Genomic DNA, 24,785 nt, shown 5'->3' with positions numbered 1-24,785 from the left:
TGCATGTTTGGCCACCACCTGTGTGCTGGATTTCGATGGAGGCGAAATGCTAGAGGCCCGTATACTGCGCGATGACAGTGCACGTTAAATAACCCCATGTGGTCTAAATTATCCTTAGCCCTCCACTACGTCGTCCCTCAGAGCCTGGCTCACTTCGGGACGTTAAACCCCCTATAAACCGTAACGGAAGTGATGTCGCGAACAGTGAAGGAGAAGTCTTGGATGACGGCGAGAATAAGTGGTCGCATCTACGGCGCTGGTCTCGAGCAAATGTGCTGCATGTTTGGCCACCACCTGTGTGCTGGATTTCGATGGAGGCGAAATGCTAGAGGCCCGTATACTGCGCGATGACAGTGCACGTTAAATAACCCCATGTGGTCTAAATTATCCAGAGCCCTCCACTACGTCGTCCCTCACAGCCTGGCTCACTTCGGGACGTTAAACCCCCTATAAACCGTAACGGAAGTGATGTCGCGAACAGTGAAGGAGAAGTCTTGGATGACGGCGAGAATAAGCGGTCGCACCTACGGCGCTGGTCTCGAGCAAATGTGCTGCATGTTTGGCCACCACCTGTGTGCTGGATTTCGATGGAGGCGAAATGCTAGAGGCCCGTATACTGCGCGATGACAGTGCACGTGAAATAACCCCATGTGGTCTAAATTATCCTTAGCCCTCCACTACGTCGTCCCTCAGAGCCTGGCTCACTTCGGGACGTTAAACCCCCTATAAACCGTAACGGAAGTGATGTCGCGAACAGTGAAGGAGAAGTCTTGGATGACGGCGAGAATAAGTGGTCGCATCTACGGCGCTGGTCTCGAGCAAATGTGCTGCATGTTTGGCCACCACCTGTGTGCTGGATTTCGATGGAGGCGAAATGCTAGAGGCCCGTATACTGCGCGATGACAGTGCACGTTAAATAACCCCATGTGGTCTAAATTATCCAGAGCCCTCCACTACGTCGTCCCTCACAGCCTGGCTCACTTCGGGACGTTAAACCCCCTATAAACCGTAACGGAAGTGATGTCGCGAACAGTGAAGGAGAAGTCTTGGATGACGGCGAGAATAAGCGGTCGCACCTACGGCGCTGGTCTCGAGCAAATGTGCTGCATGTTTGGCCACCACCTGTGTGCTGGATTTCGATGGAGGCGAAATGCTAGAGGCCCGTATACTGCGCGATGACAGTGCACGTTAAATAACCCCATGTGGTCTAAATTATCCTTAGCCCTCCACTACGTCGTCCCTCAGAGCCTGGCTCACTTCGGGACGTTAAACCCCCTATAAACCGTAACGGAAGTGATGTCGCGAACAGTGAAGGAGAAGTCTTGGATGACGGCGAGAATAAGTGGTCGCATCTACGGCGCTGGTCTCGAGCAAATGTGCTGCATGTTTGGCCACCACCTGTGTGCTGGATTTCGATGGAGGCGAAATGCTAGAGGCCCGTATACTGCGCGATGACAGTGCACGTTAAATAACCCCATGTGGTCTAAATTATCCAGAGCCCTCCACTACGTCGTCCCTCACAGCCTGGCTCACTTCGGGACGTTAAACCCCCTATAAACCGTAACGGAAGTGATGTCGCGAACAGTGAAGGAGAAGTCTTGGATGACGGCGAGAATAAGCGGTCGCACCTACGGCGCTGGTCTCGAGCAAATGTGCTGCATGTTTGGCCACCACCTGTGTGCTGGATTTCGATGGAGGCGAAATGCTAGAGGCCCGTATACTGCGCGATGACAGTGCACGTTAAATAACCCCATGTGGTCTAAATTATCCTTAGCCCTCCACTACGTCGTCCCTCAGAGCCTGGCTCACTTCGGGACGTTAAACCCCCTATAAACCGTAACGGAAGTGATGTCGCGAACAGTGAAGGAGAAGTCTTGGATGACGGCGAGAATAAGTGGTCGCATCTACGGCGCTGGTCTCGAGCAAATGTGCTGCATGTTTGGCCACCACCTGTGTGCTGGATTTCGATGGAGGCGAAATGCTAGAGGCCCGTATACTGCGCGATGACAGTGCACGTTAAATAACCCCATGTGGTCTAAATTATCCAGAGCCCTCCACTACGTCGTCCCTCACAGCCTGGCTCACTTCGGGACGTTAAACCCCCTATAAACCGTAACGGAAGTGATGTCGCGAACAGTGAAGGAGAAGTCTTGGATGACGGCGAGAATAAGCGGTCGCATCTACAGTGCTGGTCTCAAGCAAATGTGCTGCATGTTTGGCCACCACCTGTGTGCTGAATGCCGTGATAGCCAAAGGGACAGCAGCGCAGTCCTGACAATCAACAGTAGCAAAAAAAAAACACTCACGAATTGCATTACGTATACTGTGAATCCTTTCACTGGTGTTCGAGTCTCGTACCAACCGTTTTTCGGTTGTTGACCGGCTGGTTATCTAACGTAATCGTGTGGTGCCGCGAAAGCACCTAGCAACAAGCGTGGTGTAAGTATATATCCCCTTCTCCACGGGGCTACGAGGAGTTGCTCACCCCTGCTCCGACAGCAAAGCAGTTACGCTTCCTCCATCATTAAAAACGTGTTGCTTTGTGCAAAATGTAAAGAGTGTCAGCCGAACGGAGGTCCGATTTGCAAAGCTTTTCTCGTGCACGAATAACTCCCTGCTCTCCCGACACCCTGATCCTCCTATGGAAAATTTGTAGTCCTCAATTCCCTATGGTTACCGACCAGTAGGAAATCTTTCCAATCTGCGAGCAGCTGCGCAAACTCAGGCCTCGAAAAGCTGACGCCATATTTCAGCTTTACCTCTGCAGCCGTGGCTTTAGTTCTGTTCAAGAGCCCCGTGGTTCTTACTTTTGCTGATGAATTTTTATGGCGCAAGGGCATCTGTGGCTAAAGAACGCCATGATACAAGGTTTTTTCAATCTACTCAAGGTATACGGTCAATGACCTATTACCCAAGCGTTTCTCCCAAAAGAAGCCGTGCACCAGGCCAGGGGGAAAACTTTTACCCGTTTTATCACCGGTAGGAGCCTGGAGGCACTGTGGATCAAGCGCCGCACCTCCCGCATGCAAGGCGGATGCTCTAACCACTAGGCCAACGATGCGGTAGTTCTTAAATCATAAATCATTCTTAAATCAGCTGAATGATGTCAGCATAATTCGCATGATCGCGTGGCGTTTCACGAGAGAATTTTCGTATTCTGCTCCCTGGAATGCAGTTACTGCATTTACGAATTTTGTACAATTTACTCGTGGTCTAGAATCCCGTAGATCTGTTTACGCGTAGCTGAAGGATTACGTTCTTGAAATGCAGACGGACAATACAGGATCTCTCCATTGCGGGCTTTTCTGGAGGTATACCTGCACACCAGAGACAAGTTCGATGCGTAAAATAAACTGAAAAATAGCAACCACACTCACGCGCGCACGTACGCACGCACACGCACACAGACACGCATCAACGCACGCATAAGTGTTTTTCTCAATACGAATCCACTAAGCAACAGAAAAGGCAAACATCCTCCTCATCGTTGTTGTCACGTGAAATCGAACGCAACAGAGTTTACTCCGCTCCTTCCTCGAAGAGCGTGAATCACTCGTTCGTGGAAAACCGTCGGCGTGCCGCGGTAGCCGAGAATCTGCCAAGTCCGCAGCGGCCGCTCGGTGGCGTTTGGCAACACGCGAAGGCACAACGATCCCCTTCCTCCACCGAAGAGCTGGCTCTCCTTCGCAGGTGGCGGCCCCGGTATATAGGGAAGCCCCGCCCCTAGGCGCGACACGAATCTTCGCTGCCACCCAAACGCGCTTCGGTTGCTCTTTGGCCTTGCGCGCGTATTAACCTCATGCAATAGAGCTCGTGCAGAGTGGACTGAATTCAGCAACGCTCGCGCATTTCTTTTGCAACGATGTTTTGGCACGCCGTGTACCTGTTCAGGAACTATAGGTACTTTCGCACCCTCCTAACTTCGGGTTAACCCCGGTGCTGCTTCGATGGCTTACCGGGAATTCTTGAATTACAGCAGTTTCATTGCAGTAATTTATAGTAGGGCACAACTCAAGAACGAAGCGGCTTTTCCCCCCTCAAAGGACTCCGTTCCAGCCAATGGCGTCGGCCGATCCTGATGACCCGTCTAGCGTGACAATGCCGGGAGCGGTGCGACAATGCAGAGAGGATGGCTATCCCCGAACATGGAGGCAGGGAAATATCCCCCTTTCATCTGCCAATCCCTGCATTGCCCGCTAGCTGGGTCATCAGAATTGGCAGACGTTATTGGTTGGAAGGGGGTCCTTTGTTGGGAAAAAGCCGCTTAGTTCTTGAGTTGTATTCGACTATAGTTAAGCCATGTCTGACCGCTAGAGGACGATATTGGGATAGATGACCAAAATGATTTATTAATGGCCAAGTGCATAATGTGGGAGAAGCGAGATTGGGTGGCGTGCATTGGAGAAGGGTAGTGGAACTTGCCATGTTATTGGCGAAAAAGCTTTGTATCAATAGAATTAGGGTATAGCACAGTGAAGTTGTTGAACAGCTTTATGATTCAGAGGTAATTGGTTTATTCAGCGATAATTTTGTTTTGCGCCAAGTTTTGCTTGCCACGGCCTTTCTTTTTTTGCGAAAGGTTCGTCACGCAGGAGTCACGTCCGCTTTTTCACTAACAAGCAAAAGCAAGAAGAATGCGCGAACTCATCTTTTTATTCACCTGACCTGCGGTTCTGCGCAAAGCTGCGGTGATGCACGTTCCCTTTTTGCACGCTGACTCACAGGTCGTGCTAATTTCGTATATCGTTTAAAGGCGGCCGCGGCGGTGAGTGACACTAACTGCATCTTGAGGCGTCTTAAGCTTCCAGTCATTTTCGCTCTGAACAGGGAACAGGCATGAAAGTGTCGAACAGCAATTCATGGGATGACGATTTTATCCGCTGCCGCCAAATTCCGCGCCAGAGAACTTTTGGAGCAGGTGGTTGGCGGGACGGCCTGTCGCATGTGGGCAACGAATTTTTCTACTTTATGAACAAAAAAAAGGACAATAATGAGTTCGTAGGGGTTTGCAGAATTTCTGTCTCACAAAGGGGCGGAGTGCTGCCCCTTCCCGCCCCTTCGTACCCTAAATGTGACCTTGCTTGGTGCTGGCTGTGTACTAGTTGCATTGGCAGGAAAAAAAAAAAGAAAATCCCAGCCTTCCCTTTGACGTAGCGGTCTCGATTCCCGACCCTGGCAGCCTTAATGCAGAAGTGAGCTGTGAAAAAAAACCTTTCATGAGATTTAGGAAGGCGTAAAAGGACCCTATGTGTTCGCAATTAATCCGGAGCCCTCATCTATACAACTACTACTACTGCTACTACTACCACCGCCACTACCACTTCTACTACTACCACCATCACTACTGCTGCTACTGCCACTGCTTCTACTGCAACTGCTGCTACTAATATTACTACTAATACTAAAACTGCTGCTGCTGCTATTACTACTGATAATAAAACTGCTGCTACTAATACTAAAACTCCTGTTTACTACTGCGACAACTATTCTTAGTTCTGCACTACAACCGCTACTACTACTACTACTACTACTACTACTACTACTACTACTACTACTACTACTACTACTACTACTACTACTAAAACCACTACTACTGCTACTACTACTACAACGGCTGCTACTACTACTACTGATTCTATACTGCTGCTGCTACTACTACTACACTACTGTTACTACTACTACTACTGCTGCTGCTGCTACTGCTGCTACTACTATTACTACTAATGCTAAAACTGCTGCTACTACTATTACTACTAATACTAAAACTGCTACTACCACTATTGCTGCTAATATTAAAACTGCTACTACTAATACTAAAACTCCTGATTACTGTTAAAACTATCTCTAGTTCTGTACTACAACCGCAGCTACTACTATTACTACTGATACTACTACTACTAGTTCAGTACTGCAACTGCGGCTACTACTACTACTACTACTGATACTATTACTACTACTACTACTACTACTACTACTACTACTACTACTACTACTACTACTACTACTACTACAGCTACTACTACTACTACTACTACTACAACGGCAGCTACTGCTATTACTGCTTCTGTACTGCTGCTGCAACTACTAAACTACTGTTACTACTACTAAACTACTGTTACTACTAGTTCAGTACTTCAACTGCGGCTACTACCACTACTACTACTAGTACAGCAGCTGCTACTACCATTCCTGCTTCTATACTGCTGCCGCGACTACTGTTACTGCTACCACTACTACTACTACTACCACCACCACTACAACTATTAATACTGATTCTGCTATTGCTACTGCTGCTACTACTACAACGACAACTACTACTAGTGATATTACTACAACTACTATCAATACTATGATTACTACAACAACTACTAGTGTTCCTGATACCATCATAGTTGCTGCTACTGCTAATGCTAATACCAGTACGAACACTACCATTACTACTACTAGTAGTAACGCTACTACTCCTGTGCTACTGGTACTAAGACCGCCACTACCACTAATCATCGTCATCATGATAGTTATTGTTCTTAGTGCGCTTGTAATAATGCGTGTAAAAGGGGCTGACGAAACGCGCGCCGCTTGCTTGTTAAGTATATTAAATAAATGTATGCACTTGAAAAATCGGTGCGATTCCCGAAGCCGCGCTAGCGTCAAGCACCCGCGCGGAACGTTTCCTTTCTGGGCGTTGAACTCGCGCGAGCGGCACTTATATAAAACTCAAAACGTGCAGACAAAGAGGAGCGGCCCGCCACTGTGTATGCGCTCAAAAATAGACGCCCCGGCTCACCACAAACGCCCGCGTGCTATTGCTCTCCACGCTATTCACGGTTATGAAGGAGCTGTTTGATGCCCGCCATCTATCAAGCCGTGCTTACTGCTCGCGTCGCATTGTGAGTGCAGGCCCTTGAAGACAACCGCGCGACTGATCTTGCGGACACGTTTTAGAGCCATTTACGCTATGATTGCCGTGGCATTTAGAAACAAAATGCTGCTTCAGGCGCGAGTGATAACGTGTTGAAGACACCGTTTAAATAGAAAGTTTCAGCATAGTGAAGATGTATACTATAGCGTAGACGGGCGCAGTGGCTCCGCCGATCTCGTCCCATCAGCCACTGCGCGTGTGCAGTTGGCGTCCGGCAATCTAGTAGGCGTCTGCGCTAATATGTATAAGCTGTGCCAAAACTCTCCAATGTGTTGCATGGGAAGAGTTCATTTTGTATACCCGAGAACCTCAATCGTCGCATTACTGCAGACTACCGCTACGAATTGTCCAGACCAAGACACGTTTTTCTGCATGTTTTAGGAACAGATATGAACATATGGAATTTTTTTTTCTTCTGCGTTTTATAGGCGTTCAACATAAAGAACGAGACAGATGAAGGCATCAAGATGTGGCAGAAAGCCCATCAATTAAAAAAGGTAAAAAAAGGAAAAATAAGTGCTAGAAGTACTGCGCTAGAAGTGAGGACAGCGAAGCCATCACTGTGCACTGTGCATTGCCTTCTGTAATGTATACGGCGTTCATGTGAGGGCTTTTTCCTTTGATGAGCTTCCAGAAGCTAGCGATGGCGTTCTGTGTAGTATAAAACTACAGGTGCCCAACGAACTTTTTTTTTTTTTTGCAAGTAAGGCGCATAGCATACCGCCACTGCCGGTGCCAACAATCAGCTACATGCGAGCATCAACCAACGCACTTTATGCCTTCGTTTGGAATGAGATTAGCGGCGGCTGTATGCGAAGACGAACTGGTCGCATGTTGGGCAAGGACCTTACTTTCGCTATGAAAACAAAGCAGTCACCGCGAGATTTTTGGTGGCTAAGTTCCATTGACTTGCAGAAAACGTTGGGGCGTTACGACGCAGGTTATGGCATGCGTTACGACGTTCTTCACTCCATCCAATACGGCGTACAGAAGCCGCCGAAAGTAAGTGGAACGGCTCTGATGTGAAGGTGCCGTGACACCTCGGCTTCGTTAAATTTAACAGGCAAGACATACATTTCAGTTTTACGGTTACGGTCTTGCGGGAACATCTACTGCGGTTTTCGTTATGACACCAGCGCAGTTACATCTCAGCTTTGTGGTCCGCACACTTTAGACTCCACCCACACGTTACGGTAGCCGTTGTGTGCTGCTCGTTACGGCATCCGTTACGGTAGGAGTTACAATATACCTTCCGGGATACCCTCCGAGGAATCTGCACGTATTACGGCCCCCGAAAACCATAAGCGGCACACATTCACGCTCCGGGTTTGTGTTCATTTGCTCTGTAGGAACCACAATATGCCCGGTAACCGTTACGGCGGGCGATGCGGCGCATATTCACGAACCGGGTGTGAGCCATCCTCATAATGAAGATACTTGAATTGTCGTTCACATGTTATGAAGGAACTGTGATCTTTGTGCTAACCGTCACGATAGCCGTCACACCGGAAGATGCGCCACACACTCACGAATCGGATGTGTTGTTCGCCTGGTCTGTAAGGACCGTAATCCTCACAGTAACCGTTATGATAGCCATTGCGCACACATGCTCACACCGGGTATGTGTCGTTCACCTGTTCCGAAGGAGTCGCGGAGGGGGGACACGGCTGCTCATAGTGCCTCTGCAGATGGTGCAAGGAGGCGTGCTCAGCACGTGCCCTCTCGGTGTCTCGGCGGAGCGGCATGCGCACGCTCTCCTTCGCCTTTGAAATAGCAGAGGAGGAGACGGCAGCGGCGGCAGCAGACGACGGAACCGGAAACCGGCGGGCCGTCCCGCGACGAACGTCCGCCCGTCCCCCACCTCCGCTGAGGCGGGCAGCAGCCACAGGCAGCAGCGCGCGCGATCTCGTTTTGTTTCTCGCTTTCGAGGCGGCATCCTCTCTGAACGAGAAGACCTCCTCCTCATCCTCGACTTGGTCCACCTCGAACGGGGTCCAACGTTGCTGCGTGTTTGCATGCGTACGAGCGAGCGAAGAAGAGAGTGAAAGGGGAACCTGCCACCGCTGCTGCTGCATCCGAGGATTGTGCCGCGGCAAGGATCTTCTCTCCTCCACCACGGAGACCGCCCCGAGAGGTATCCGCGTACTCGCGCGTCCACCACGAGCGGCACACCGTTGCCGCTGCTGCCTCCAGTGGCGTCTCTGTACACTTCCCCCACCGCAGCAGCCGCTGCCAGCGAGCACTTTTGTCGTCTGCCGTCCTTAGCGAGCCACACACGCGGTCTGCCTTTCTAGACGGGAGGAATCATCGACTTCTTCGTCTTCTGGTTGTGCGCGGAGGCGTGCGCGAGACCCCGAGGCCCTTGACTCCAAGCTCTGGCCCGTGCGCGAATCCCGGCCGGCCGGCGATTTCGTTGCCTCGGCCCACACATCCGAAGATCGCGTTGCGTGCGCGTGTTCTAGCGCGCGCGTCTCTGTGTGTGTGTGTCTGTGGCAGATCCTGCTCAGCCGGCAGCGTGTGCGCGTGTGCGTTCTTGCGAGAGAAGGCGCGAGTGTGAGAGGAGCACGGCTTCTCTCCCGTGCGTGCGGCGAGGCTAGCTTTTTTTTTTTTTTTTGCCATCGGCCGCCGCCGCAGCAGGCCGCCGCATCAATGGAATTCGGCGCCGATTGTGAACGGGGGCGTCGCCGGCCTCGATGACCTTCCGAAGAAGGGACCGCGTTACGACGACGACGACGAAGACCGGGGCGCAGAATCCGTCGCCCTCATCATCGGCGGCGTGGACGACGCTAGCGGGCTGCACCGACAAATGTCCTCGCAGACCAGGACGCCAGGTACAGAGATGCACACGCTTGCCTGCAACTCGCTCGCCCTAAAGCGACCAGCGTGACGAGGGCCACGCCTCGACTCGCGGTCGCTGCTGTTGCATAGGGCGCACGTGCTTTCCTGCCTGTTGCGCTGGGAGTTTGTGACGAATGCACGCCGCCCCTGAAGTAGCTGAACCTGGCGGAATGTGGGCGTCTCCTTTCGGCAGAGGTCCTGCACATCGGGAAAAGGCTGCCAAGCATTCAGTCCCGAAGCTTGTTTTTACTTTTGCGTCGCACTTGAATTTTGAGGATTTAAAATAGTATTACACTTGGTATAACACCGTACGCGGCATGCCGTGATCGTGGGTTCGAATCCCGGCGCTGTAATGTGGTTGTCTTTCCGTGGACATTCTGTAAAAGTGATCGAAAAGAAGTGAGCAATTTCCTACCCTAAACAACTTTAAAATAAGTAAATTAAAAGAAGTAACACCCCATTAGATTTTCTTGCGTTCAATGGATGTTGACTTCATTCATATGGAAAATCGGAATAATACTATTTCATTTTTTTTTTGCCTTCGCTTATGTTCCGCAGTTCCTGCACCATTCCGGCAATAAATGCGGCCTGCCGTCGCTTGAGCCAGCGATGGAAGGCCAGAAATATCGAATTGGAATAGAACTGGAATAGGATTATTGCATTATCCCTGTCTATATTCTTTGTTTTCAGTGGAGAAGCCACTCTGCAGACATGCAAGAAAGGCAGGATTGGGCTAGGACTTTGGAGCTCACAATGGCTGAAGTAATTAGTTTCATGTTATATGAGACTTCAGAGAATGTTCTACAATCAAAACTTGCGATCTGGTTGTAATTTGTGAAGTGTTCAGAAAATAGCCGCTTCAAGTGCCTGCTCCTTTTACTTTGCGTTGGGAGTTCAAGTAGCTCATATTGCTGCTGGAATCATGTCTTTATTACGTTTTTTTTTTGCCTTTCTTATCTGCAAAGCAACCACACAAGAAAGAGGGTAGAATTTCGCTGCTAGGTTTGCAGTCCGAAGTGTTCATTTGAAGACTTTAAGACAGTCCTTCCGTGTAGCTGGATACAACGTTTCCAGATTATTCGCGTGAAGAACAGTCTGTCTTTTAATCGATACCGAGGGTATCACAAGACGCAAGGTGGATGATCCTGGCAGCACCCAGGATATGTAGAACGCACTGTATGTACTATACGGAGCGTGGAAATCCGAATAGATGAAAAATAATAAACTGGAATAATGAAATAATGAGCTTACCGCGATGACCTTCAAGCGTTCAACAAAACTACGACCTACTTGGTCCTTGAAGGAGACGTGAACACAAGAAGCGCCATACTTCACACAAGGTCTCAGTTATTTTAGATTTAATTAAGAGTATGTCCAATTTATATTACGCTCATACCTAGTTAGTTTTCACCTTTTTTCCGACCTCTATCCTGCCCACTGTCTGTCTAACACTGAGCACGTTCCCACATGATTCCACGCTACGAGTGTCAAGTGTGCGAAACCCAAAGTTCAACGGCATAGCCAAGTCGACATGTTTCTGTTACAATCTTGCGTGTTTACGGAGAAGCAAAGCTGATAATTTTGACTCACAGCTCGCAGCTGATAGCTCTCCGAGATACCAACTGCGGCAGTGACGTTTGAACTTTTGAGCTTTGTCGGCGATAAAACAGTGACTTGCCGCTGATAAGTATTGGATTGCGAGAAAACGTTTTGGCCACTTGTTTACCCTTACTTGTGCGGCAGAAAGATGAGACCCATATTCGTAGACATGGCATGGTCCAAGCTTCATAATGGTAAGTTGGCCCCTTTTTCAGCGTCTTCAACAGTTTGGTCGCCCGTTTCTACAGAAACGACTTTACCATTTGTTGCAGCGAGTTGCCGAGTTGGCAGTGGCAAAGCTTGAAGGCAGTTTTATGAGGAGAGCAGTGCACTCTGCGGAGCGCCTTCTGTTTATTAATTTTCTTGATAAACATTGCCGTTCTTTATAGGGGATTTCAGCAGGACGATGGGATACAAAATATGTAAGAAATGCAGCGTAATAATGGGGGCTCGAATAAGGTATAAATGAGATTAACACGGCTTCAGTATGTCGACAGATTCACGCCTGGCTCAGCGGATTTGGCTTTCGGGTCTGATACCAAACTCGTGGAATCGAATCCCGGAGGCGAAATGTACAATATGCCCGTATGCTGTGCAATGTCAGGGTACACGTTAAAGAACCCGAGGTGGTCTAAATTAATACGGAGGCCTCCACTTCGGCGTCCCTCATAAGTTAAACTCCCCTTAATATTCACGGCGTTAAACTCGACTTTAAACTCCTTGTACAATATTCATATTTCTATAGATGGATGTACATGAAAAATTTAAGCAAGCCTGGAAATAATCGATGACAATCTTGATTTTGAATCTGGTTTCTTGATCAGGAGGGTTCAATCAGTTACGTTTCGTGGGAAGAGATAATTATATATAACAATTTTTACAGTAGTAAAACGGGGTTATTGTTCGCAGAACGTTCAGTTGGGCGAGTTGGTATATATGCATATTTTGTTAAACAGCGCGAACAATCTCGGACAAGAACAAGAAGGGCACGGGACGAGCGCTGACTCTCCACTAAGGTTTTATTAGCAACACCTGGTGCTTATAAAGAGAAAAACATACACAGAGTACATCACATGTTACGCTAAAAGCGATAAAACATGGGGCAGAGAAGCACGCGACGCTCAAAGGCCACCAAGAAAAGCTATCTCTTTGTCATTGAGAGTGACTGACGGTTTGCTGACACACTTTGGCTCTTGACTGATGTAGAATGCTTCCATTCCTTCCCGCGTGGTCTGATCACAGTGCTTGTACAGCACCTTTGTGCTACGCCACATGGCTGTGCATTTTTTCCTCTTCTTTTTCATTATTTCACACTTTTTACAGTGGCTCACCAAATATGAAAGTTCATTGCTGTTGTCTAGATTATTTCTGTGCCCTCGCAACCTTTTATTTAAGCACCGTCCTGTCTGCCCATTGTACCGGGCTCCGCATGAGAGTGGAATCTGGGATCTGTTCGATTGTGTCTCCGCCAAGTGGCATAAACAAATGGAATGAAATTATGGCCGTGAGATCTATTTTATAATTGCCATTAATAAGTTCGAGGAGGAATTTTATTCGCCGTACAAGATTTCTTTATTTTAAGGAGGCAATGTAACTGTCAGTAAGGGAACTGTCAATGGGGTGCATTTTTGGTACCTTAGTGGACTCTAAGCTCATGTAATAAATGATGTTTTTAAATTCAGTTCAGTTGAGCACAAGTTACTTGCTTGCAAAGCGAAACTAGCAGCAGTTCTCGCAACCTACTGAATGTCTAATCGCTTTGCTCACCAGGCACCATTCCTGTAATCCATGAGCACTGCCTGTTGTTAGTTTTGCTACCGCCTGGTGCAATGACTGTTTCTCAGCACATACTGTAGTGGAGTTCATTTAGTGGCCTGCCAGCCATTGTCGAATCGCGTCGTCATTATGATTAGTCGTAAATGTTAGCAGCACGCTGTCGTGCTGGACGATATAAAGTGTGAAAATAGATCAAACCGTTCAAACTTGCGCTTGTTCGTCGTGCGTGTCTTTGGCGTTATCTGTCACTTGTCTGTTGATGCGCTACAACTTGGAAAAATCAAACTGCCGTTACTTATCATTCTTTGACAAACATACCTTGCATCTTCAATAAAACACTATGTAACATAACTGGGACTGCAAACGGCGCATGCGCCTCTGCCAGCCAGCATAACTCCACTCAACAAATGTAGGCGAAAAATTTTGCTCCCGTAAGGAATAATAATTACTATGAGGTGAAGTCCGTATACAATGCATCTAACGCGCTTCTTATACCGCTCAACATAACGCCAATGAAATTTTCACGCCGAAGTAAATTATTCGGCAGCTGACGCTGTATATTTTTCCATTTGCTATTTGTCAGTTATATCCCTCGCCAATGTAACATATATATATATATATATATATATATATATATATATATATATATATATATATATATATATATATATATATATATATATATATATATATATATATATATATATATATATATATATATATATATATATATATATATATATATATATATAAGCGCTACCGTGTACCGCTGCCTCCAGGCACTCACAGGTAGCTTGACAAATTAATCAACTCCATAATTTAGTCGAGGGTTTGACGGCATACCGTCTGGTCAGGAATCATGGTGATGCAGATTGCTGGTCACTGGCCAAAGTCAAAAGATGAAAAGACGTTTCGGGAGCACTACGGCTCCCTTGTTCACTAAGACGTTTCGGGAGCACTACGGCTCCCTTGTTCATCTAGTGAACAAGGGAGCCGTAGTGCTCCCGAAACGTCTTTTCATCTTTTGACTTTGGTCAGTGACCAGCAATCTGCATCACAGCTCCATAATTCAAGGACAAATTCCTAAACTTTACCTAGCTGGCCTATAGCTTGTCATGCCAGGATTTGAAACTGCGCAGCACGGGACAGGAAATGCAGGTGATAACGCGAGCTCAGCGTTGTTTGAGCAAGTGTCAAGTTCCGAGTCGAATTCGTAGCCCTTCCGTCTCATCTGCTAGCATTCGGGCATGGCTTTCGGTCTTGTCTTCTTATATATGGTCTACTATCGGGTAGCGCATAGCGAGCTTTGAAATCTTGTCAGTTTTCCGCTTTTTAAAAGACCTTCTTAGCCATCCGATGGCATATCTACTCGACATCAGTGGGGTAGTACTGTTGATATTTCTTGCAGTGCACTTATCGGGCAGTTCCTTTTCAAGCATGACATCTCGTTTCCGAAGTGCGCGTCTGGGATTTCAGCGCCGCGAATACACTTCCCTTTGACGGGCAGCAAGACAAACATCAATGAAATTGCGTTCACCTAATTCAGTTCGCCTCGAGAAAGCTATATGGTGACGAAAACAACAATTTACTTTTCTGTAGCCGGTGGGTGTCTTTCAGCCTTTCGTCACGGCGTGCTACCTGGGGAGGTTATGCTCAAGTTTGTCATTCTGCAGAACTCTCGCTGTAGCAGTTTCAGAACAGTTGTGGAAGGAAAATCGAAATATTTAGCTTAGCGAATACACTCTAGCCTTACAGCTTACCGCAGCCTCCAGCCGCGAATGCGCGCGGAGAAATGGGGCCAGATGCCGGCATCTGTCCTGTCGGTCGACATCCTCGCACGCGCATTGGCAATATGCTAAAGGTCTCTAATGAGACTTTTGCGCGGAATAAGCTGACGTTAAATAGTAACGGATCTTGCGCCCAGAATTTCGCATGATTTAAAAGCGATACAGTTATAGAAATCGCTAAACAAAGCACAAAAACAGGCATAGTTAAATATGTCGTTCTTATAAACGTTTGTAAAATGGCTTATCAGTGCCGTGTCGGCCCAAGATTCTTCATGCTGGAGCCATTTTAATTAATCGAGCCATGAAGAAGAGAATTTGAATCAATACTCATTTAACTTTATATATATATATATATATATATATATATATATATATATATATATATATATATATATATATATATATATATATATATATATATATATATATATATATATATATATATATATATATATATATATATATATATATATATATATATATATATATATATATATATATATATAAGCGCCGCGGTGGCTCAGTGGTTATGGCGCTCAACTGGTGACCCGAAAGACGCGGGTTCGAATTTCGATGGAGGCGAAATTCTCGAGGCCCGTGTTCTGTGCGATGTCAGTGCACGTTAAAGAACCACAGGTGGTCTAAATTTCCGGAGCCCTTCACCACGGTGTCCCTCATAGCCTGAGTCGCGTTGGGACGTTAAACACCCATAAACCAACCAACCAACCAACCAACCAACCAACGTGCCCCTTTATAATAATTACGTGATGGATACTCGATAAATTTTTGTATCCTATTACTGGGATAAGTGCACAACGTTTGAGACAAGGTAGGTGTTAGAGCTGGCATAAGCGGTCAAGTGGGGTTTGTCAGCCTTGCAAAGAACACGCGGCAATTGCTCCGTCTGTGCCGCCTAGTGAAACAGTGCAACTCCTACCGCTGCCCCACAAGGACAGTGGTGTGGTATAGGAGACAACGTTTAAGACGGACCACTACGCATTACAGTGAAATGCCAACTTAAAGAACACCACTTGAACGAACTTATCAAGCAAACACACTATTGCACAATCCCTGGCATAAATGACATTTGTCGTATGCGAATGAGTGTCACTGAGACGAGTTTTGACGCACTGTGACTTTCACTTAAGCGCAAAATTTGGAAAGCATTAAAGTAGCCCGCGTCGGTGACAGTGCATAATTTCGACACACATGCAGCAATTTTCGTCCGGTGAACTGCAGACACTGAAATTTCGAAACTGCCCAGCTTGCAAAATTTCGCAGCGCCATATTTTGGCTTGCTAAACAGCAGGATACTTTAGCTGTTTTAAGTTTTTGCGACTACCCAACTGGTTTGTAGCTGGTGAAGGAGCCATGGTTATTGGCTGTAAATTCATTGTTTGACTGTTTCACGAGAGCTTCAGCAAGTGCGGCAGTAATGTGTACAGAGAATTTGAAAGCCTTTGCAGCCTGGCAGGCATTTGTACCAGAAAATAGTGAACCAAGGTCCACTATTGAATGCCCGAGCTGAGGAACACATTACTGCATGTTACCGAAACGCACAAGTCCACAACACATGCGCGGGATTTTCAAAAGCTCTGTGAAATAAGCGCTTTTATAAACCAATTGAATGGCTGGAATTTCCTTCGGCTCATCTAAATAATCCGGCCCTAGCTCATTGAAGCTGAACAATCATTCAATCAAGCCTGATGCTCCCTAAGTTCATACTTGCGGTATCTCACTGTATGCTCTTTTTGTACATAAATAAACATCGTGTATATCTGTAACAAGGTTCCTCTGCCTCGAGAGGAAAGGTAGGACCACTGCGTCGACTATCTCCAGTTAGACTGCACCTTATCTGTTCAAGCTGCTTAGAACTCGTCACCTGCATTTCGGCTATCAATAAAATGATGAAAATCGGGCCTCATTGAGCCGTTTTTTATTTGTAACAGTTGTTTTTCATTTGTTTGAAGGAAATTAGAAGCAGGGACCATTGAGCACGCTTACGAAGCAAAGCAGTTCAAAGAACTCGTTCACTGCTCCAGCTACACATGTTCCTATTGCGCCAACCTCAAGTAGATATTCGATCTATATATTACCTGTACATTGCTAAAGCGGTGCTGGAATACCTTGTGCAATAGCGTGTTTAAGTCCGTTCGACTTCAGAATTTTGTCGGTTTGAAGGTTAAAGGATCCTTAAAAAGGTCCTTTCATTACTAACAATAAACACTGCCGAGCACCAGGCACGAAATAGACAAACCAGTAGGAGAGCGAATATTTTTGAAAATCTTCCTCCTTCGTGCGACAACACATGCCCAGAAAACCTGGACAAGCGATTTTTTTTTAACGGAAAGGTGTTTATTAACCCAATTTTTTCGCATATTGTAATATTGCACCATACAAGTCAATGTATCCGCAGATCCCCTCTCAAGACGGTTGTAATTTTCTGCTATTTATTATCACAAAACGCGCTGCATTTGTTTTCTGTGGCAGTGTTAACGACTCGTTGCGACCGCAGGACAAACTTTAAAGGCAAGATTTCTCTACACATCGCAAGATAAGACCATTGCTATCAATATGTTCATAACACTATCGTACATTATTTCACAGCTTCCTCACAATTAAAAGTGATGTCCCAGAAACCAAGATTAAATATTGAGTCTGCTGCGGCTCTTGACGACACTTTACCGGGGCATGCCACGAGAAAACTCAACGGCAGTACGAGACAGGACAAAGCGCGTTGTTCAAGTGATTTAATCCACCATCCATCTCTTGAGCTTTCTTCGTTAAAACAAAAATCGGTACCAGTTCAATTTTCCCACAGAAAATATATCATGGACATATATGATACCCCAGGAACAACTGTAGGCTATGATTGCTTCTTGAAATTGATGAGTTACGTTAATTAGATCGCTGGAAGAAAAGAGAGATGATAGAGAAGTGGTTTGAAATTCAACCGTACCACGCTGCGGGTAATGCACTTTTTAATAGTTTGCGAATCAAAGCGAATATTTTTTGGATAGGTGATATAGAATATAGACAGAAATAAAAAATGGGACTTCAACAACCTCTACAGAAGGCTGGCTTGACAGGGAATACCTTCCAGTGCTGTTCCATTTTCTCTGGGATATTTAGCTGCGATACTTCGAAAAAAAAAACTGACCAGTAAGAAGCCACCATAGGGAAACACGGCACTCCGTGCTTCTAAATTTATCATCACTTAGCTTAGCATGGTATGGCATGGCATAGTATGGTACGGTATGGTATAGTACGGTACGGTATGGTATGGTGCTGTGTGATACGGTATGGGTAGGATGGCATGGTATGGTATGGTATGGTATGGTATGGTATGGTATGGTATGGTATGGTATGGTATGGCATGGTATGGTATGGCATGGTATGGAGTACAACGTCCCAAAGCGACATAGGCTATGATGGACGTCACAGTGGAGGGCTTCGGGTTAATTTCGGGCACCTGAAGTTTCACATGCCCTGACATCGCACAGTACAGAGGCACCTTGCGTTTCCCCTACATCGAAACGTGGCCGCCGCTGCCGGGATTTACGGCTTTGTTGCAGCGCCTGTACATCACTTGGTTGTAACAGTGCGCGCCAGTACCGTCAATACATAATCACGAAACCTTGCGACGCTGAAACCTTTTGCTTCGTCGTAAGAAGCGGATGCAGGGAGAAGTGGGAAATGCGTTATAGAGTTGGGCCAATATGACACGGTGGCTGAAGGCTTCATAATTTTCTGTGAACAGCTAGCGAAGCTAACGTCTCAGGACAAGCTAGCGGAAAGCACGTTTGTGTCTGCAAGAAGAAAGTCAAAATTTATTATTACAGTCGGCTAGGCACAATCCGCGTTGGCCCTTTCAGAAGACTGAGAAAGTGAAAACCATGAGAATGCACGACCGAGCGCGCTTTTGGACAGCCAGTTCTGTGCGGTTCTTTGATATCTTTAGTCGGCATTTATACGTTGCATGGCCATTAAAGGGCTCCTTTGAACACACTTAATTTCTTAATATTTCAGTAATATTGAAAAATTACCGAATGATGTCTTTTTTTATTTGGAACCGACTAAGATATGGTATTATTCTCTTGTATATTCAAGCGGAACCAATACCTACGGAATCTTGTAGCGCCGAAAATACGACCGGCTTCATGCGGGAGCTTTTTCCGACAAGGAATTTCTGAAGTCTTTCATGGGATGAGACAGCACGCTGTCTTATTGTAATGCGATATGTGAGCCGAGCTTTCCTTTTTTGTCATAATTTATGGAAGCTGCGCTAAGTTCCTATTTAAGTGACGCATGTTCGCTCACGCAAATACCAAGAAACAGTCCTTACGGGGTGCAGAGTTGGCACAGTTTTTCTCTTTCACTACATACATGTACACCACCTAATACTTTCTGAAAATTCGTTTCTCGTGATTCCGAATACATTTCTGTGTCATTGCATGTAGTTCTATTCAGGACACACGTAGGATGCCGCCGCAGTCACAGTCAGGATTACAAATTTGGCGCCGAAGATTCTCAATTTCGAATTTTAGTATTCCAACGAGAGCTCATATGAAATGAAAATAAGGTTACGCTATTTGTTTGGTTTCCCTTCCACATTTTTATTTTTATTTTTTCAAACAGCACAGATTGCCGACACGACTGGCCGTCAGCTATACATAACGACCATTACTGCGTGCAGGACGCTGCTCGTGCCAAAACAGTTCACGATTTAGCCGATATCGTCGACATCGTCCAATGTGTTGACGTCTAAAGTCAGTTTATGAGTTTTGCCTGGTCACGAATTTTTCTCAGTTTATCTGGAGTCATTTTCGCCGTATTGCTTTCGCCAGCGTCCAAGGCCGTTACAATACCTGTAACGACTCGAGTAGTGGCTCCTGTTTTAATAAAAATCGCCTAAAACTTGCCCTAGGAGGTTCATGCGGCATCAGGCATAAAGTTCAGCTCGCCGTTCGATCATATCGTGGGCATTCGGAACTTCATTATAGTTCGCAAATTTTAAAACTTTTATGAGCGCGTTCATTAAAGTCGTTTGTATAGAAAGAAAGAAAGAAAGAAAGAAAGAAAGAAAGAAAGAAAGAAAGAAAGAGAGAAAGAAAGAAAGAAAGAAAGAAAGAAAGAAAGAAAAAAAGAAAGAAAGGAAGAAAGAAAGAAAGAAGGAAAGAAAGAAAGAAAGAAAGAAAGAAAGAAAGAAAGAAAGAAAGAAAGAAAGAAAGAAAGAAAGAAAGAAAGACGTAACGGGATGAGCACGGGTCCGTGCAGATCTCATCTCTAACAGCTGCAGAAGATAGCATGCGATATGTGAGTCTTGAATGACACTTTTAACCCTGCCAACCTGTGTTCCTCCTTTACTTTCTTTTACATGATATCTCCTATCTTGAGGTGTTATCTCGGTCGCCTATTCTTTTTTGGTCGGGGCGTCCATCGATCAGTCAGGCAGTCCCAATGCCCGACACATTCTTGCTTCTCCTTTGAGCTTTACTACTACTACTACTACTACTACTACTACTACTAGTACTACTACTACTACTACTACTACTGTCAGTAGTTCCTCCTCTCCAGCGTTCCAGCTCTTGGAGCAGAGGGCAGAGCGCATCCCGAAGCATGGTCACCGTGACGGGGCACGACGCGCGCGCCCCGAAGAGGCCACGGCAAAGGAACCGGACCAAGGCGCTCCATTCCCACGGGTTGGCTGCGGGAGCCACGCACGCGCTCCCCGAGAAATGCGCGGCATTTAATCTCGTCGAACGGGTCCCGCTGCTCGCGGCTTGCGCAACGCGAACTCGCGGTGCGCGCGCGCGTGCAGCTTGGCTCGCCGGCCATCGCGTGTTTCCCGGCGCGCATCTCATTATAGAATTGTCGGCGGCCCCGCCCGTTGAAGGCTTTTTCTTTGCTTTTTTTTTTGCAATGGTGTTTAGCGCTGGCGTGCGCTCTCGAGCAGTTTGCCGTCGCCTGCTATGGAAACTGGTCTGGCGCCGACGAATTGGGTTGGTTTCATTGGCTCTTTGCTTATCTAGGTGGGCCCGTACAGGCGCTAGGAACATAAATGAGAAGGCTTATTAGTGCCTTTGGAAAGCAGCTTATACTTGCTTCTGCACGGCAGTTGGAAAAGCATTAAATTCAGAAAGAACAACAACCACACAGAAGTATGCTTCCCATAGTTAAGGATGAATTGTTAAAAGCAAATGTTCCCTTTATTATTGCTGCGGCCTGTACTGTCTTCCGCAACATGAAAACTCGTCCCTCTGGCGCGCGTATTAAACGTTAATGGGGCGCAGTTACATTACGGCTGGCTTTTTACTGCATTCCATGAGCACGCAGTCCTCAATTCTTCATCCATCGTGTTGCGACAAAAAACTGCGGGAGGCCTGCAATGCTATGGACTGTGTTGATAGAAAAAACTCTATGGACAGCCCTGGCCCACACCCGCGCGGCTAAGAAGTTGTGGTCTTCGATACCGTCCCCTCTCGCTCAGTTAAAAAAATCGCGTTTTTCTCACTCTTCCTTCCGTTCGTGTTATTTGATTGCTGAGCATACGCCAACGAGGGATTGCGAGCAAGGATAGCGACGCAAATGCAAAGGATATCATGCATAGAACCCTCGTTTGCGAATACGTTTTCTTATTTAATCGAAGAAAAAAATTCACTTCTTTGTTATGCAATACCTAATACTTTTGATGCCTATGTTGTTAGGTGCAACCATCAGTAAGAGCTTAAAATTGCAATAACACTTTTGCGGAGGCAAGGAACTAATGCATGCAGCAAGCAAACTCAAGAACGCCGATACGAAAAAAAACATGGCCGCACAAACGAGAACTGGTGGAAATTTGCTTGTACGATGATATGGACTCATGCGTCATCATCATCACCACCACCACCATCATCATCATCGTCATCAGCCTTACTACATCCACTGTAGGGCAAGGGCATCTCCCATGTCTCTCCAATTAACCCTGTCCTTCGCCAACTGCATCCACCTAGGCGTCATGCGTCAATACGTACACATATAATGTGCGCCCATATCTAATTTCAGATAAGAGTGACGTTTACTTTTGAGGGATTGATGTATCACGTTGTCTACAAAGGCGTGATCTGGAACCAATAAATTTGCTTTCTTTTCGATCCGGTGTGCCGTATACCCAAGAAGCAGTCAATATTGAGCCCACTATAAATAGCCGGGTGAGTAGCTGACATCCTGCTGACCTACACGGTGGCGTGTTATTAGCGCGGCGATGCATTGGGTCGTGCACTCTACTCGCAGTGGAAATCCACTGAAAGCCCATGAAACAAACACTTAATTACTTTAGCCGCCGCGGTGTCTCGGTTGTTATGGCACTCGGCTGCTGGCCCGAAAGACACAGGTTCGATCCTGGCCGCGGTGGTCGAATTTAAATGGAGGCGAAATTCTAGAGGCTCGTGTACTGTGCGCTGTCAGTGCACGTTAAAGAACCCCAGGTGGTCTAAATTTCCGGAGCCCTTCACTACGGCGTCTCTCATAGCCTGAGTTGCTTTGGTACTTAAGCACATCATCGCCTGACTTCAAACTGCGCGGCGTGTTGCGTGCGTATAGATACAGTTGCCACTACGCGCGCTTTTACCATTTGGTGCAAAATTTAAAATTTGAGTATAACGTCATCGAGAGCTTTTCCTACTGTAAAATGTGTATAAGTTAGAGTGGGTCAGCCAATAGGATTATGGCACATTTTGTTTGGCTTCATGCGATTAACGTCCCAAAGCGAGCCAGGCTATTAGGGTCGCCGTAGTGAAGGGCTCCGGATAATTTTGACCTCCTGAGGTTCTTAATGTTCACTCACGTCGCACAGTACACGGGCCTCTAGCATTTTCCCTCTATCGAAATGCGACCGGTGCGGAGGGTTTTTTTTTTTTAAATTGGTTTTGGGGGGAAAGGAAATGGCGCAGTATCTGTCTCATATATCGTTGGACACCTGAACCGCGCCGTAAGGGAAGGGGGTAAAGGAGGGAGTGAAAGAAGAAAGGAAGAAAGTGGTGCCGTAGTGGAGGGGTTAATAATAATAATAATAATAATAATAATTATTAACCCCTTCACTACGGGAGGGGTTAATAGTTATTATTATTATTGGAGTGGAGGGGTTAATAATAATTATTAACCCTTCCACTACGGCACCTCTTTCTTCCTTTCTTCTTTCACTCCCTCCTTTATCCCTTCCCTTACGGCGCGGTTCAGGTGTCCAACGATATATGAGACAGATACTGCGCCATTTCCTTTCCCCCCAAAACCAATTAAAAAAAAAAACCTCCGCACCGGTCGCATTTCGATAGAGGGAAAATGCTAGAGGCCCGTGTACTGTGCGACGTGAGTGAACATTAAGAACCTCAGGAGGTCAAAATTATCCGGAGCCCTTCACTACGGCGACCCTAATAGCCTGGCTCGCTTTGGGACGTTAATCGCATGAAGCCAAACAAAATGTGCCACAATCCTATTGGCTGACCCACTCTAACTTATACACATTTTACAGTAGGAAAAGCTCTCGATGACGTTATAGTCAAATTTTAAATTTTGCACCAAATGGTAAAAGCGCGCGTAGTGGCAACTGTATCTATACGCACGCGGGGTCGCACTCGCGACTTTCTGTACTGTGCGATGTCAGTGCACGTTAAAGAACCCCAAACAGTCGAAATTATCCGGAGTCCTCCACTATACGGCGTCCCTCATAGCGTGGGTCGCTTTCGGGCGTTAATCATATAAAGTCAAACCAAACGTGTCATTGTCCTATTTACTGACCGATTCAAGCCTGTCCACATTATTCAATAGGGAATTAACTATCGAAGACTGCACGGGGAACGAATGTAGCGCTCTCCACATGCAAATATGTGAGCCATTATTGTTTACCGTGTCAATAAGCTCCTCTACCAGTCGTTTTCACGTTAAAGAACACCACTGCACACTAGTCACGTTAAAAGTCAGTGCACGATAAAGAACCCCAAGTGGTCCCAATTTCCGGAGCCCTTCAATACTGCGTCCCTCATAGCCTGAGTCGCTTTGGGACGTTAAACCCCCATCAAACAAACAAAAAAACAGTCGTTTTCAGATTTCCACACTTCAACGCTGTTCAGCAAAATTGCTCTCATTTGTGACGTCGGTGTGCCGTGTTGAGAATGCTTCACCAAAGTACAACATGCAATCTCTTAGGCAGCGCTTCTTGCCCCCTAAAGGGACACGCCGGCATGCCTTATAAAATAAATGCTCTCCACGCCGAAACCCGATGCGTCTGCTTGTGTTTACAGGCTATAAAAAGAGCCCCTTGAGGTGATTAGTGGGAGGGGGAAGGCGGGCGGCTACTGCACAAGTTACAAGCGGCCTTTGGTAAACTATCTTCCTTCGGATGACGGAACTTATGGCATCGCGCTTGAGAATCATGCAGCTCGAGGGAGAACGCTTATACAGCGCTGCGCGGGGTTCCTTGACCCTCGTGTTTACGGGGAAGCAGAATGTCCCGAGCATGTGCATGCCAGAAAAAGATGAAAAAGGAAATAAAAACAAGGAAAGAAGACGTTGGCCATTTATTTGTTATTTTCGGTAATGCGTACAGCACGAGAGTATACGATCACACAAATTTGAGTTTGTCCTTTTAAATATCTTGCTCAGACCTTAATTATGCAACAGAAGTTTAAAGAAATTTGCCACTAACTGTTGTATGGCGGACAACTGAAGTTTAAGAGGAGTCACAGTTTACGTTCACGCAATAAGGCTGACCAAACCTAACGAGCAAAAGAGATGTGCGCTGCATTGATTCCATGCTTTGAAGCCATAAACATTTGTGATGTATTATAAAGGTTATTATGCCGGCTACGGTGCCAGCTTAAATT

The 24,785-nt window shown here is 46.5% G+C and overlaps 1 protein-coding gene across 3 annotated transcripts in view; it reads left to right on the top strand.

Annotated features, from left to right (window-relative positions):
- lin-28 (protein lin-28 homolog) overlaps window positions 1-24,785 on the top strand; it is a 213,063-nt gene that overhangs the window by 85,474 nt on the left and 102,804 nt on the right. The window contains exon 1 of one of the 3 annotated variants that reach the window (XM_077632072.1): window positions 8,881-9,753. The exons of the other annotated variants lie outside the window; for them this stretch is intronic. Within the exon in view, the coding sequence (XP_077488198.1) occupies window positions 9,729-9,753 (25 nt within the window). The 5' untranslated portion in view covers window positions 8,881-9,728. Of the gene's footprint in view, window positions 1-8,880; window positions 9,754-24,785 lie in introns of those variants that run through there. 3 annotated transcript variants of the gene reach the window in all.

Source organism: Amblyomma americanum, chromosome 7 (genome assembly GCF_052857255.1).
Source record: "Amblyomma americanum isolate KBUSLIRL-KWMA chromosome 7, ASM5285725v1, whole genome shotgun sequence".
Taxonomy (NCBI): Eukaryota; Metazoa; Arthropoda; class Arachnida; order Ixodida; family Ixodidae; genus Amblyomma; species Amblyomma americanum.
This window is presented reverse-complemented; position numbering and strand designations above follow the sequence as displayed.